The 14,398-nt window shown below is 44.5% G+C and overlaps 1 protein-coding gene across 4 annotated transcripts in view; it reads right to left on the reverse strand.

Moving 5' to 3' along the window:
* The window catches only part of SLX9 (SLX9 ribosome biogenesis factor), a 67,485-nt gene that overhangs the window by 14,177 nt on the left and 38,910 nt on the right, over positions 1 to 14,398 (reverse strand). For 3 of the 4 annotated variants that reach the window (XR_014785854.1, XM_084820624.1, XM_084820635.1), the window contains exon 3: positions 2,051 to 2,119. Coding sequence is in view for 3 of the 4 variants with exons in the window: in XM_084820624.1 (XP_084676750.1) it covers positions 2,051 to 2,119 (69 nt within the window). In the remaining variant the exon portion in view is untranslated. Of the gene's footprint in view, positions 1 to 2,050; positions 2,133 to 6,925; positions 7,096 to 14,398 lie in introns of those variants that run through there. The other variant, XM_084820651.1, reaches the window with a different exon arrangement.

Genomic DNA, 14,398 nt, shown 5'->3' on the forward strand with positions numbered 1-14,398 from the left:
AGGGAAGGGAGGGGGAAAGGAGAGGCCGGGATCCACAGAATCCTATGGCTTCTCCATCGCCCATCCCTGCCCACCAGTTGAGCTCAGAGGCCCGTCTAGCTGTTTGTTTTTCCTGACAGAGGAACAGGAGGCAAAATTGCCTCCATCCTTATCCTGCCCTGCTGGCAACAACTCGGCAAGACAAAGAAGTCTGGGAAACTTCTGAGCTCGGAGGCTTCCATCTAACGGGCAGCAATCCCACCAGGCTGCGCCCTAAATCCCTCAACAGCAAGTTACTATACTGATGATTAGTAAAATAATATCAACTGATTTGTAAACGTGTTACTGTTTTTGGGTTGTTGTTTTTACTTCAGCAGTAATTAAACATCACTCCTAATTTCCTTTAGGTGAACCGCCTACTATTCAGCATGAGGAAATAATTTTGCATTTACCCTTTTCTCTCCACTGGTTCTATACCTATGAGGGGAACCAATTATTACTTTTCATTCATTACTATTTTTTCCTAAACTTAAGGGAATTTTTTAGATGGACAATGTGGTAATTTAATTAAGCAGGTCTCAAGTTATAAGCATTGCATATCTATTTAAAATTTTATCTTGATTGGTACTTGCAAAGAAATAGGACTAAGGCTATGGTGAAAAGCACAGCTTCTGCAACTGTCTGCTTTTATTACACTAAAGGTGGTTATCATGTACCTCTGCACTGGAAATGTTTAAGGCCTAGTCCGTTATCCAGTAGCAGTCTTGAATGGCAATCTGGGTTAAAGATATTGGGCCATCTGTGGAGGCTGTGCAGGCAGCCTTCCTCTGGGCTACATTCTTGGTTGTCTTAGATGTGCTGGGGCTTGTTACAGAGGCGTTCAGACATATTGGCTCTCTGTACACATGTAGTTCAGGCTTTGTGTATTTATCATCCTGACACCTTGACTACTTCATTCTTTTTGTGTGCATTCTTGCTGTTCTACCAGAATGGGAATGTACATAAGAATCACCTGAAGTTCATTTGGCCCTTATGCCTGTTCCTTGTAAGCACTCTCCCTGCCAAGCCCATATTTCCCGGGCCAGAGTCTCCTACTCCCTTCTCTTGGGGTTTCATTTGCCCAGAGGGATCCGTGTTGATTTGTATACCACAGAAAGGTCCTGTAGTAGAAGTTGATGCCCCCTCCACTTCACAGCCTTCCTCTGAGCTGGGGGAAGGGGGAATCAAGGCCAGAGAACACGGCACTATCCCTCACTTCAGGTACTACTCCCCACAGGGGCGAGGACCCTGGTTTGGTGGGACAGCATTTGTAAAACTGGCAGTACCCCTGGGAGCATGCATGTGGGTAACCAATTCCCATGGGCGCTCTTCTGGCCCATACACAGCCTTTCCAGTTGACAAGGTATTGTAGTTTTCTACAATGTATTCTGGAATCTAGAATGTTTTGGGCCTCAAATTCTTCTTCGCAATCAACCTGCCCTGGTGGGAGTGGGGTGGAGTCTGACATCTGTAGGAATTAGCATCAGGAATATAAGCAGTGCTGAATGGAAGACAAGGTGCACTTTGAGTCAGGGAGGCAAAGGCAGAATGGGACAAGATTCACTACATGGGTGATGATGAAGGAATCTAGGGACTGGTAATCTAGTTTTCAAGATGGGCGGCTGGTGCAAAGAAACTTGGAAAAGCCATACAAAGTCCTTTGTTTGGGGGAGGGGCAGGCCGCTGTTTTTGTTAGCATAGGCCTTGTACATTTCATTGTCCTGGTTCAGTCCCTATTCCTTGATCTGTTTTTTTACTTCCCCCTACTTTCCCACCCAATATGCAGCAATATGGTGGAGGTACAGGCTGCGGCAGATCCAGAGGAGGAAATGGCTGAAGTTGCCCACCCTGATGTAACATTTGAAACTGCTTCAATTAGGGGGTCTTGGTCAACGTAACTGACCAGGTGCACTCTCATTCAGACGTTCAGGAACTTGTTCACCACATGTCTAATTTAACAACATACCAACAATCCAGCACTAAATATCTAGCGGTCCTCTGTGAAAACATGATTTATCAAAAGAATGCTTACTCTGCAGCCATCTGTCTTTTCGCAGCTTCATTTTTTCTTTCTTAGACAGAAGGGTCTTTTCATCTTCACCTGAAACATTAAGCTGAAAAGTAAGAACAATGCTTTCCTCAGGTGAATTTGTGTATTAAAGGGGCACAGGAGTGCCCCTTTAGTGAAAATGAACTGGAAAAAGAATAATCCATCATTATAAGCCTCAAGCTTCTATTCCTTATTAGAATGACACCAGCTGAGTTAATAGCTTGAACTTGGCACCCATGATCCACCTAATGCGATCTATACTTGTGCAAAACTGATCTAGTCAAAACTGTCACAGGTACAGCAAGTTAAAAAGCGCTGAGAGTTGACGCATTTACCCTTTCTACTCCAATCTGCATCATGGCATATCACATATTTCCTTCAAATTTTGATGAAACCTACTAATGTACTTTATTCAGCCTTGCTGAAGAGGTGTGCCTTTCATTGGTTTGGTGAAGTTCAAAAGTTATTAAGGTTTTTGTGCCCTATTAAAACAACTACTGTCAAAGTTATATCATGCATGCTCAGTTTCATTTTGAAGCTAGAATACTGCCAGTACTCCAATATTTTCAAATGTTGCTGAGGAAATCTACCCTTTTCAGTCATTCTGCTCTATACACAAGGAGGGGGAGCAAAAATGAGTCACTAGCCCCGACCCTCTCCCTTGCTGTTCTTGTTGCCCTCTACATGTAGATGGCAACTGTCTGCAAAGGAGGGCCTCCTCTATCAGTGGCGATATTAGAGATATTTTTAAAATATGTTCAGTGGCATATAAATGTATTAAATAAATAAATAAATAAATAAATAAACTCTTCCCATAAGGGTTATAAGAAATAAGTCAAGCATGTCCACATTCTGACAGTGGGGGAAGAGATACCGGGAAACTGTCAACTGTGACAAGAACAGGGTAATTTTGAGGGCTGAGGGAGTCATTCTGCCTGACACTGATGAAGTGTCATTGTCAAGTGAAGTGTCACTGAACACTGATGAAGAGGAAAAAGAAAAGCTTTGCTGGAATCCTGTGCAGGCTTACTAAGACAGAGTAACACATACAGCATGTTGCAACAATCCAGACTTAAGGTTACTAGCGCCTATACCACTGTGGCCAAGCTATCCACGTCCAAGACAGGCTGTAGCTGGTGGGCTAACTGAAGCTGGTAGAAGGCATTCTGAGCTGCTATGGTCACATGGGCCTCCAGGAACAGAGATGGATCCAGGAGTACCCCCAGACTAAGAATCTACTCTTGCCAGGATTCAACTTCAGGTTACTGGCCCTCATCCCATCACTGGGTCTAGGCACTGATCCAGGACTTGCACAGCCTCAACTCATTCAGATGTCACAGGGAGACAGAGCTGTGCCTGTGTGTCATCAGCATACCGATGGCACTTTGCTGCAAATCCTGCGACTTCTCCCAGTGGCTTCATATAGATGTTGAACAACAATGGGGACAAGACAGTACCCTGCAGAACTCTACAGCTCAATTGCCAAGAGGCCACGTAATAGTCGCCTAAAGTTACTGTCTGAAGTTGACCCTGCAGGTAGGACTGGAACCACTGTAACACAGTGCCTCCAATGCCCAACCCACAGAGGCTGTCTAGGAGGATGCCATGGTGGATGGTATCAAACTCCAATTAGAGATCAAGCAGAATGAACAGGGTTGCACTCCCTCTGTCCCTCTCTCGATGAAGGTCATCATCAGGGCAACCAAGGCTGATTCACTCCTGTAACCAGGCTGAAACCAGACTGAAATGCATCTAGTTAATCACCATCCTGCAAAAGTGCCTGCAGTTGCCCTGCCATGATCCTCTTGAATATCTTTCCCAAGAAAGGAGTATTCACATTTGAATGGTAGTTGTCAAATACAACAGAGTCCAGAGTGGGTTTATTCAGGAGTGCCCGTATTACTGCCTTCTTAAGGTCAGCAGTAACCACCCCTTCATGTAGAGACACATTTACCACTCCCTGGACCCATCCAGTCATGCACATGCACACATCCTGGCTAGCTCTTATTACCTAGGAAGGCCAAGGATTGAGAGGGCCTTGGACTGGCCACATTGCTTCAAGTACCTTCAAGTTCCTTGTCCATGTCATCAGATTGCAGCAACTGAAATTGATCCCACAAAACTGGACAGATGCTGGTGTCAGGCAAATCAACTGGAGCTGTACTAACAGCGGTGTCAGGTTTTCAGATCTTTGCACAGCTGCTGACTTTTATCTTGGGTCCCACTTTGGTTTTATTCTGCTTTATGGTTTTTATATTATGTTTTATGTATTTTATGGTTTAAAGTTTAATTTTGTAACTGCCCAGAGAACTTTGCCTGATGGGCTGCACAGAAATGTAATAAGTTCACCATGGAGATAAGTATTTTTGTCCTCAAAGTGCAATGCACAAAGATCCCAGTGGGTCCTTGAGGATCCAGGGATCCATTCATTTGAGAGAGAGTTAGCAGCTCCTGAACCACCTGAAAGCGCTCCACTGGATGGCTACTCAAGGATGCAATGCAGGCAGCAAATAAGCTTTCTTTGCTGCACACACTGCCACGTTAAGCGTGATTATATGCTCTAGAGTGTGCTCAGTCATCTTTACTTCGAGTCTTACACCATTTATACTCTAGCTGATATCCAACCTGTTTCATTGTTTGGACTCCCCTACCTGCCAATTTTCAGGCCACTCATCTAACACCTTGGATCAAAAAACAAATCAAGGGTATGCCCTGCTTTACGTGTTGGGCTGATGACAAACTGAAACAGCCCTAAGTCCCAAGCTCCAGAGGACTGAAAGTAAGCCAGCACTGAAAGTAACCCAGAACCACCCTTCTTGGTTTTTCTAATACCACACTTAAGACCACTCCCGCCAACTTGGTCAAGGAGGCTGCTGGCAGCAGGGTAGGCAATACACCAGCAGCAACCGCAATCTGGTACTCCGGCCTGCCTCAAGGTGGAGAAATTTCCCAGCAAGAGAGAGAGAAATTCTATAGACCATGGCAACTTCCCCATCCCCGGTCCTCCAACCTATGTTTGTGCTGCACTGAGTACCCAGGTGAGCAGAGCTGAATCAGATCAACCCCATCCAGCTCATTCACTCAAGTCTCAGTAATGCACATCAGTGTTCTCATCCATGAGTAAATCATGAATGAGTGTGAACTTATTGTGGACCACCCTGGCAGCACTGCAAGACAGGAAGGCTCAATGGATGAGCTACCAGATACAGGGAGCTGGGGTGGGGTGGGGTTTAGAAACATCTGTAACACATTCTGTTCTAAAGACCCAACCCCCTCCTGCCATTTCTCCTTCTGCCCCAAATCACTGGAATAGAAGCACCACCTCCATGGATCCCCAGATCAGAATTATTCAAGCACATCTTTACCACAACAAAACTTCACACATACTCCCAACAACCACTGACAAAACTCAAATCATACACTCAAACACTCCAAACTTCACACACTCTCCATTCACCCAGTCAATCACTCACAACCAAAGCAACACAATTGGAGATTATCTCCTGTGGATATAACCAGCTACTGGTCACATATGTGCAGTGCTTTTTTTCTGGAGAAAAGGGTACTAGAACTCTTGGATTACTCTTTCTTGGGAGTAGATGGTGATTAAATTGTAATGAAGAGCATTAAAATAGTGGACAAACACCATAAAGGTGCCGGAACTCGGTTCCAGTGAGTTCCACCAGAAAAAAGCACTGCATATGTGACATCAGAAGCAAAAGATGAATTCCTCAAGGAGAAAGGAAAAACATTATTTCAATATGCAAACTGCCCACAGGCAAGAAATGAATTTTCCATACCTGAGAACACCACAGTTGTGAAGAATAATGATGTCTATTTAAAAGGGAGGGGGGTTGGGCGGGGAACCTCAAAATAGTAAGGCTGAACATTAGGCAAAAGGGGAATGTGCACTCATGGTGTGCACCCCAATTTCAACCTAAACTAACCATACAGTGTAAGGATGTGTTGTATTAAGGATTCTGGGATGGCTGCCCCAGCTTTGCACCTGAGAGAGAGAGAGGGGTGTGTGTGGACACTGACTGTGAATAAGTGAATGGAATTTCCCTGTCATTTATTCCCTTTCCTTTTATTATTTTTTAGCACTGCTAGCATGTGCATGCAAAGGGCATTTGAGGATTGCCAAGGCTTACCCTTTCTTTCAGTCAATATTTGTGAAAGAGCATTTTCATTAGCAACGTATTGATTTTCCAAGCTGTGCACCTCAGCTATCATCTGTCCAACTGAATGCTTCAGCATATATCCTAATCTGGCATGGGTAAGATATGTGTGAAGGACAAGGTCAATATGCTTCAATGCAAATCCAAAGCAAGAGAATAAAAACCATAGCTTACTGAAACTAGGATACCAGTTCTGCTGTTTGATGCCTAGCAACGAACACACTCATTTTTATAAATATATTGTATTGTATTTTCAAGGCATAACAATATAACAAACAATAAAGAACTTGAGTACAACATACATGACTCATATGGTTCTTTAGTTACAGCTGTATCACACAGTAGTTAAGGAACTAGCGTCTTTCTGAAAACTGTTTTATGACAGCACATCTCTCCAGAAGAAACTCTGAAACATTCATGCAGCTGCTATTGTGTACATAATCAACCCTCTGTGCATAATTTGAGGCTCATTGGCTAGTGGAAGTACGCTAACAACATGTTTCGATAGATTACTTGTTGAGTAATATCAGATATGACTCCAATATCCTTAGACCAAAATTTCCGTACCCAGCCAGTCTCACCACATGTGCAAAAATGAGCCATGGTCAGTACACCCTCTCCAACATAGAGGTGATTAAAAAAAAAAATCTTATTATGCAATCTTGTTTAGCAGTCTCACCACTGTAAGCTGCTGCTCTCTATGTACAAGCTTCAGTGCTGATTCCTTGATCCTTGCTGAGGTTGTGCATGGAGGCATCCTGGACCTAGTATGAAAGTCCATGCATACGAAAAGGAGGGGAATTAAAAGGTGCCTTTTCAACAATATATGGTATACTAGCAATAGGCACTTTGGGGGACTCTAAGAATTAAAAATGGTATGGGGATTCCAATAACTGACCTGAGTGGGCGGTGGGGGCCACAAAAAAAGATAGTGGCTGCATGCCATGTGTTGCCCACCCCTGGGCTACAGCTTGTCTCTCAAGACTATTGAGTGCCAGCCCTTAAGCCAGACCCCCTTGTAAAAATTTGAGACTGTCTAGAAATTTAGCTCTAACTGGATCCACCTTCTCTTTGGAAGGTTCTCCATGCCATCTCATAGATAACGTTTTTAGAACATGTGTCTGGAAGCCAGCATGGTCAGGATAACTTCCTGCATGACTCTAAGAGCTGCTTCCATTCAAATTCCAGACATAAAGCTGGAACCAAGGAAGGTTCTGGGTGCAATTTTGTAATGATGTTGTGCAATGTCACAAAATGTGCTTGTTTAGAAGCAACAAACAGGCCTGGATCAACTCATAGGAGGGAACCTCTAGCAATACAGTAAGGGTCAAATGCTTCATAAAGCAATACAGGACTAGGTCAACGGGAGGTATCTTTGCTGGTCCCAGGCATGCCATCCTCCGCTTCTGGATTTGGGCCTGGAAGACCTAGGAAAAGTGTGGGTGCATGGAGGATAAGTTCTAAGCAAGCACAATTTGTGACATTGCACAACATCATCACTGATCATGGGGCAAGTCAGTTCAGGCGTCAGCCTTAGCTTCCAATTTCCTGGTTTTGTGGAGCTCGTGGAGCTTTGTGGAACATGAGATGGCCTTAACTCTGGTCTTAAACCAGCAAGTGTTTTTTTTAACAATGCATAGAAATAAACTTGACCCTATTGCATTATTGAGTATTGACAGAGCCAGCCATTCCTGCCAATAACATTAGCAGTTCTGAAACACATTTAGCTGAATCATGTAATGTTTCACAGTTTAAGTTACTGTTGATATAATTTGGTTTATTTGTTCTCAGCTCATTTGTGCCATTGTGTGGCATGCTCATGGCAATAAGTGCTTTAACTCAAATTATTGAGCGGGTTCTGCCTAAAAATAATGTAAAATGAAAAATAATTCCCTTTAGCAGAAATAGCATTTACATGTTTCTGGGAAAGTGACTACAATACTTTGTACATTGGAGATGTACTACAATTGGCTAGTATGAAGGATACTCAAGAAATGCAATAAAATATGAATAACTTTAAACAAAAACTCCTAAAGCTGTGGTGAGTAAGAAGTCCAGACTGTTCAAACTCCTTAGTTTTACCATAAGTAACTTAAGAATGATCGATCTTGACAATGTCAAGGCAGAAAGTTCACCATTCTGGTTTTAATCTGCTACAGCAAGCTTCTTTGCTCACTCTACTGCATGTCTTGCTGTTCCCATTGGAAACTGAAGCTCTTTAAAAGTCTGGAACTGTTCACAAGCACAAAAACCAGCAGTTTCTTCCTGCTTAATTTTTAACATGCTTGGGTACATTCCTGTTCAGGCATTCAGGAGAATCTAGAGGACACTGGGGCAGGGACCTGACCTTGCCCTCTACATCTCTGGGTGTGCTGGCCTTGCCCCCCTCAGTTCAGACCTTGCCATGTTGAACCAGCAAGCTCTAAACAGGAGTTCTACCAACCTTCGCCTGATCACAAATAAAACTCTCCATGTGATCAGGAATCCCAATAAGGCAGGATCTGTGATCACGCAGAGAGTTCTATTTGTGTTCAAGCAAACATGAGTAGAACTTCTGTTCAAACCTTGCCAGTTCAAGATGGCAAGGCCTGAACTGTGTGGCTGTGCTCCCAAAGACACAGAGTGCCAGGCCAGGAGGCATGATCCTGTCCCAGTACACACTTTAAGCCCTCACACATTCTCTTGAATGCCTGAGCAGGGACTCTCTCTCTCAGAATCCTCCAGTCTTTCCCATCACCCTGTGTTGATTAGCAAAAGCTGAAGCATCCTACTCATTATTTGCTTATTTGCTACATTATATTTAAGTGTACATATTTTACTACAGTTATATTTTTTGAAATAAACTTGGCATGTCTTTGTTTTACTTATCTGATCTCTGGAAGGGGCCTATAAGACCATCGAGTCCAACCCCCTGCTCAATGCAGGACTCCAGGTCAGAGCTTCCCCAACAGATGGCTGTCCAGCCTCATCCTGAAGGCCTCCAGTGTGGGAGAACCCACCACCTCCCTTCAATGCATGCACTTGGAACCTCCCCCTCCCATTGACTTCACTGACTGCTTCTTCTCCCTTTTGCTCACCAGACTGATGGGCTTTTTTCCTCCCAGGGTGGATGGGGGAGTCTCAGCCACACAGGAGAAAGGTGTGACAGTTAGGATTTCAATGGGTATTAAAAGTGTCTTTTCTCCTCCACTGAATAAATTCATCAAGCAGAGCTTGGAATGGTCATTTTTAGTGGTTTTCCACACTTTTTGGGGTGGAGTTGTTTCAGATAAGGCAGTAATGCTGAGGTGGTTTTCTATAGTACTCCCTCCCACCTAGCCAGCCACTATCTCTTCTCCTAGTCCACTTTGCAGGGTCATTGGGAAGCCAGAATAAGGGGGGGGGGAGGAACTACAGTGCAGGGGGGTGGGGGAAACAAGCCAGCTGCTGGGAATGCAGAATAAGGTGGGAGAGCAGCCACCACTGATGACAGAGAAGGAAGGAGGGGATGCAGGAAGGAAGGAAGGAAAGCAGGAGGGGGGGCAGAGCATCAATCATGTTACAGGAACCAATGATCAGCGGAGGGGGCAGCAGCCACCTTCTGTCCCAATTTTTCCATGCAGCTCTGCCCAGCCAATGAAAGGAATACAGCGGAGGGAAACACTATGAGAGATGCCTGTACACAGGGCCAGTCTAAATCCCAGAAAGGATCCGGAATCAAAAGGAATGGTTAGTAGTGGAATAAAATGCTAGATGTGAAGATCGCCCCAGCATTTTTGTTAAAAGGTGCTAGCTTGGAACAGTTTTCTTGGACAGACAGCAGTTTGCCTGTGTTGCATTGGAAAACTGTTGCCCTAGCAAACACCAGTCATCTGTATGCCAGAAGGGCCTATTCCCTGAACATGGAGGATGTGTTTAGAGACACATGCCCTGAGCATGTGTGGTAATGCAACATTTCCCTTGCTCCAAGTACAGTACAGCTGTGAGTGTAAGGCTGCCTTCCAGATGTGCTAGAGTACAACACCCATCATCCACAGCAGTTATTTCACAGCCTCTATATGGAGATTTTACATATTCATCCAGGAAGGACAGGCAAATTGGGCACCTGTTTTCCTTAAGTGAGCTGGTGTATTCAGCAACAACTGAAATCATTTGTAAAAGACAAATAACTTCCCTTAACAAATCCTCTGGCTTTGCTACGGGTGAAAAGACTCAAATACCTTATATTATGACTCTGAGATGGGATAGTATACAGACCCTGGGTAAAAACAACCTTCAGCATTTGGTTCAATTCTAACAAAATAAAACAAAGCTGGAAGGCACCTGCAATACTGAATGCATGAAACAGCTTTTCAATTACATTGTTCAGAAAACAGAGTATGAGAATTATGCATAGTGCATAATTATAATTTTATTATTCACAGCAGAAACAGCTATATACCGGGGGGGGGGGCATGCTATATAACTGACCATTTCCATCTGTAGCGCACAGTGTGTGCTTAACAATATGCCAGCCATTAAGTCACAATAATCTGTGCTATGATTCCTTACCTCAGGGGTGGGCAACATGGTGCTGGTAGGGAGCAGTGCGCCCCCAGACACTTTTCCTGGCTCCCATCGACATGCCCAGTTTAATTTTTTTTTTAAATAAAATAAAGCAAAGGTTCTTACTGATAGCTGGGATCACTTCAAAGCAAAGTCTCTAGCTACTGCCATCTACATTTCCCATGAATGCCTCTGGGACACAGGCTCAACTAACAGATTTCGCTTTTTAGCATCTTGGAATTTTACTGCATATGAACAAGACATATTTGGTCATACTGGATACTGATTTGAAACGAAAAGGCGGGATTCTCAAGATGTGCTTCTATTAATTGTAAAGACATAACATTTTCTATGGCAAGAGAAGGATACATTTCATTCTATTTATCAACAGAACACAAGACACAAACCATAGGGCTTATGGCGGAATATTGCTTCTTTCTGGGCTTGAATCCAAAAATCCCAGTTTCCAACTCAGAACTTGGCTTTACATGAAAACACAAGGCAAAAATGAACCAACTCTTTATGCTGAATCAAGGCTTTGTCCTTGACCAGAGAGGTAAGGCACAGGAAAAGCCAAGCATTGATTCACTAAACCATATCCACCATTCCCCTCCTCCCACTGGCTGTAATGCTCTCTGTAGAACACTGATAAAAAGGAAAAGGAATTCCAAGCAAAAAGGCTTTATACGAGATTTTCTTCAACAACCTCTGCCGAGGGAAGAAAAAGCCATTCATAATCCAGAGACTTGCAGGTACAGCTTTCACCTTCATTTATGACATTCAGAGACAGTGAATTTTCACAGATAGAATCATAGAATAGTAGGGTTGGAAGGGGCCTACAAGGCCATCGAGTCCAACCCCCTGCTCAGTGCAGGAATCCAAGTCACAGCATCCCTGACAGATGGCTGTTCAGCCTTGTCTTGAATGCCTCCAGTGTGGGAGAGCCCACCACCTCCCTAGGGAATTGGTTCCATTGTCGTATTGCTCTAACAGTCAGGAAGTTCTTCCTGATGTTCAGCCGGAATCTGGCTTCCTGTCACTTGAGCCCATTATTCTGTGTCCTGCATTCTGGGTTGATCGAGAAGAGATCCTGGCCTTTCTCTCTGTGACAACCTTTCAAGTACTTGAAGAGCGCTATAATATCTCCCCTCAGTCTTCTCTTCTCAAGGCTAAACATGCCCAGGTCTTTCAGTCTCTCTTCATAGGGCTTTGTTTCCAGTCCCCTGATCATCTTGGTTGCCCTCCTCTGAACCCTCTCCAGTTTGTCTGCATCCTTCTTAAAGTGTGGTGGCCAGAACTGGACACAGTACTCCAGATGAGGCCTAGCCAGTGCTGAGTAGAGGGGGACTAGTACTTCCCGGGATTTGGAAGCGATGCTTCTATGAATGCAGCCCAAAAGAGCATTTGCCTTTTTTGCAGCCACATCACATTGTTGGCTCATATTCAGCTTGTGATCGACAACAATTCCAAGATCTTTCTCGCTTGTAGTGTTGTTGAGCCACGTATCCCCCATCTTGTAACTGTGCATTTGGTTTCTTTTTCCTAGGTGCAGAACGTGGCATTTATCCCTATTAAATGTCATTCTGTTGTTTTCTGCCCAGCGCTCCAGTCTATCCAGATCACTTTGAATGTTGTTTCTGTATTCCAAAGTATTAGCTATCCCGCCCAATTTGGTGTCATCTGCAAATCTGATCAGCATTCCCTGCACCTCCTCCTCCAAGTCATTAATACAAATGTTGAAGAGCACTGGGCCCAGGACTGAGCCCTGCGGTACACCACTCATTACCTCTCCCCAGTTTGAGAAGGTCCCATTGATAAGCACTCTTTCAGTCTGATCCTATAGCCAACTGTGGATCGTTGTTTCATCTAGCCCACTTTAAGCTAGTTTGCTCATCAGGATATCATGGGGCACTTTGTTGAAAGCTTTGCTAAAGTCGAGGTATATGATGTCTACAACATTCCCACGGTCCACAAGGGAGGTGACTTCATCAAAAAATGAGATCAGATTTGTCTGGCAGGACTTGTTTTTGACAAATCCATGTTGGCTTCGAGTAAACATTTTCAAGGTGCTTACAGATGGATTGCTTTATGATCTGCTCCAGAATTTTCCCAGGGATTGATGTCAGACTGACTCGTCTGTAGTTCCCAGGTTCCTCCTTTTTACCCTTTTTGAAGATAGGGACAACATTAGCCCTCCTCCAGTCATCTGGCACTTCACCTGTCCTCCATGATTTCTCAAAGAGAATAGACAGCAGTTCTGAGAGTTCTTCTGCCAGTTCCTTTATTCCTCTAGGATGCAGTTCATCTGGCCCTGGAGATTTGAACTCATTCAAAGTAATTAGGTGTTCCTTGACCATATGCCTATCGATCTCAAGCTGCAATCCTGCCCCTTCAGTCTGTACTTCGCCTTTGCCAGGGGGGTCATAGACCCTCTTTTGGGAGAAGACTGAGCCAAAGTAGGAATTGAGCACCTCTGCCTTTTCTTTGTCATCTGCTATCATTTTGCTATCCTTATTTAATAGCTGAACCACCATTTCTTTCCTCTGCCTTTTACTATGCACGTAGCTATAGAAAGCCTTTTTGTTGCTTTTAGCATCCCTCACTAACCTCAGCTTGTTCTCTGCTTTAGCCTTCCTGACACCATCCCTGCAATTCTGTGCTACCTGCCTGTACTCTTCCTTTGTTGCTTGGCCTTCTTTCTACTTCCTATATGTGTCCTTTTTTTGTTTTCAGGTCATCCCCAAGCTTTTTGTGAAGCCACAGTGGCTTCTTCTGTTGTCTTCCACCTTTTCTTCTTGTTGGAATTGTTTATAAGCAATAAAACCAACCCCTGGGAATTCTGGTGTCTGCTGTAGGGCAGACTGGGAGTGAGCTGGCAGTGGAGGAGGTGAATGTCACCCATGTTGTCATGGAAGGATCACTCCCTGGTAAAGTTTGGGTTGACTAATCTCTCCTGCATGGGTGGGAGAGCAATTAGGATGGTCCACCCCCAGACTTATGGAATCCAAAAGGTTGATTCCTGAATGCTATGGGGGATTTTACAGCTGACCCAGTTGGCGCTCCTGATAATACCCTTGTCTTGCTGGGGAATGGCAAGATTACTAAGGGTATCGATATGGTTGCTCCAGACCACCACGTCCAGCCTTGTGGAGCCCAGAAGACTCCTAGGCTCCATCTATACAAGCCTTTTACTCTGGGGCATCTGTGAGTCGAGGTCCTTCGGGACATATGACACAGTCGCTACTCTGCAGCCATCCGTGGTATTCTTCCAGAAAATGCGGATTTCCAAGGAGCCTTTTTGCTGCGATGTTTTTGGTTTGCTGCGGGTTTTCCACAGTTGTGAGCTGTCTGTCCCTTCCCCAGACCGACTTCAGATTTTGTGGTGAGCGTGTTGTAGGTGTGTGTAGTGCTTGTGTCACTCTGTGACGCCCCTTTACTCCCCCTGTCCCTTTGCAGCTGCGTGGTTACAGAGGCACAGAGAGGCATTTTCATTTATGTAATCACACTTTTGCACATTTTTGCAGCTTCGTATCTTCGCAATGGTTGCTTTGGAGTCAGTGCCCAAGGGCCGGGGGGTCTCGGGGGAGCAGAAGGTCCAGGGCCAATTTCACTCCGGCCACCATTTCGG

This window comes from Heloderma suspectum, chromosome 1 (assembly GCF_057233095.1).
Source record: "Heloderma suspectum isolate Gila_16-S chromosome 1, 16-S_ref, whole genome shotgun sequence".
In the NCBI taxonomy this organism is placed as follows: Eukaryota; Metazoa; Chordata; class Lepidosauria; order Squamata; family Helodermatidae; genus Heloderma; species Heloderma suspectum.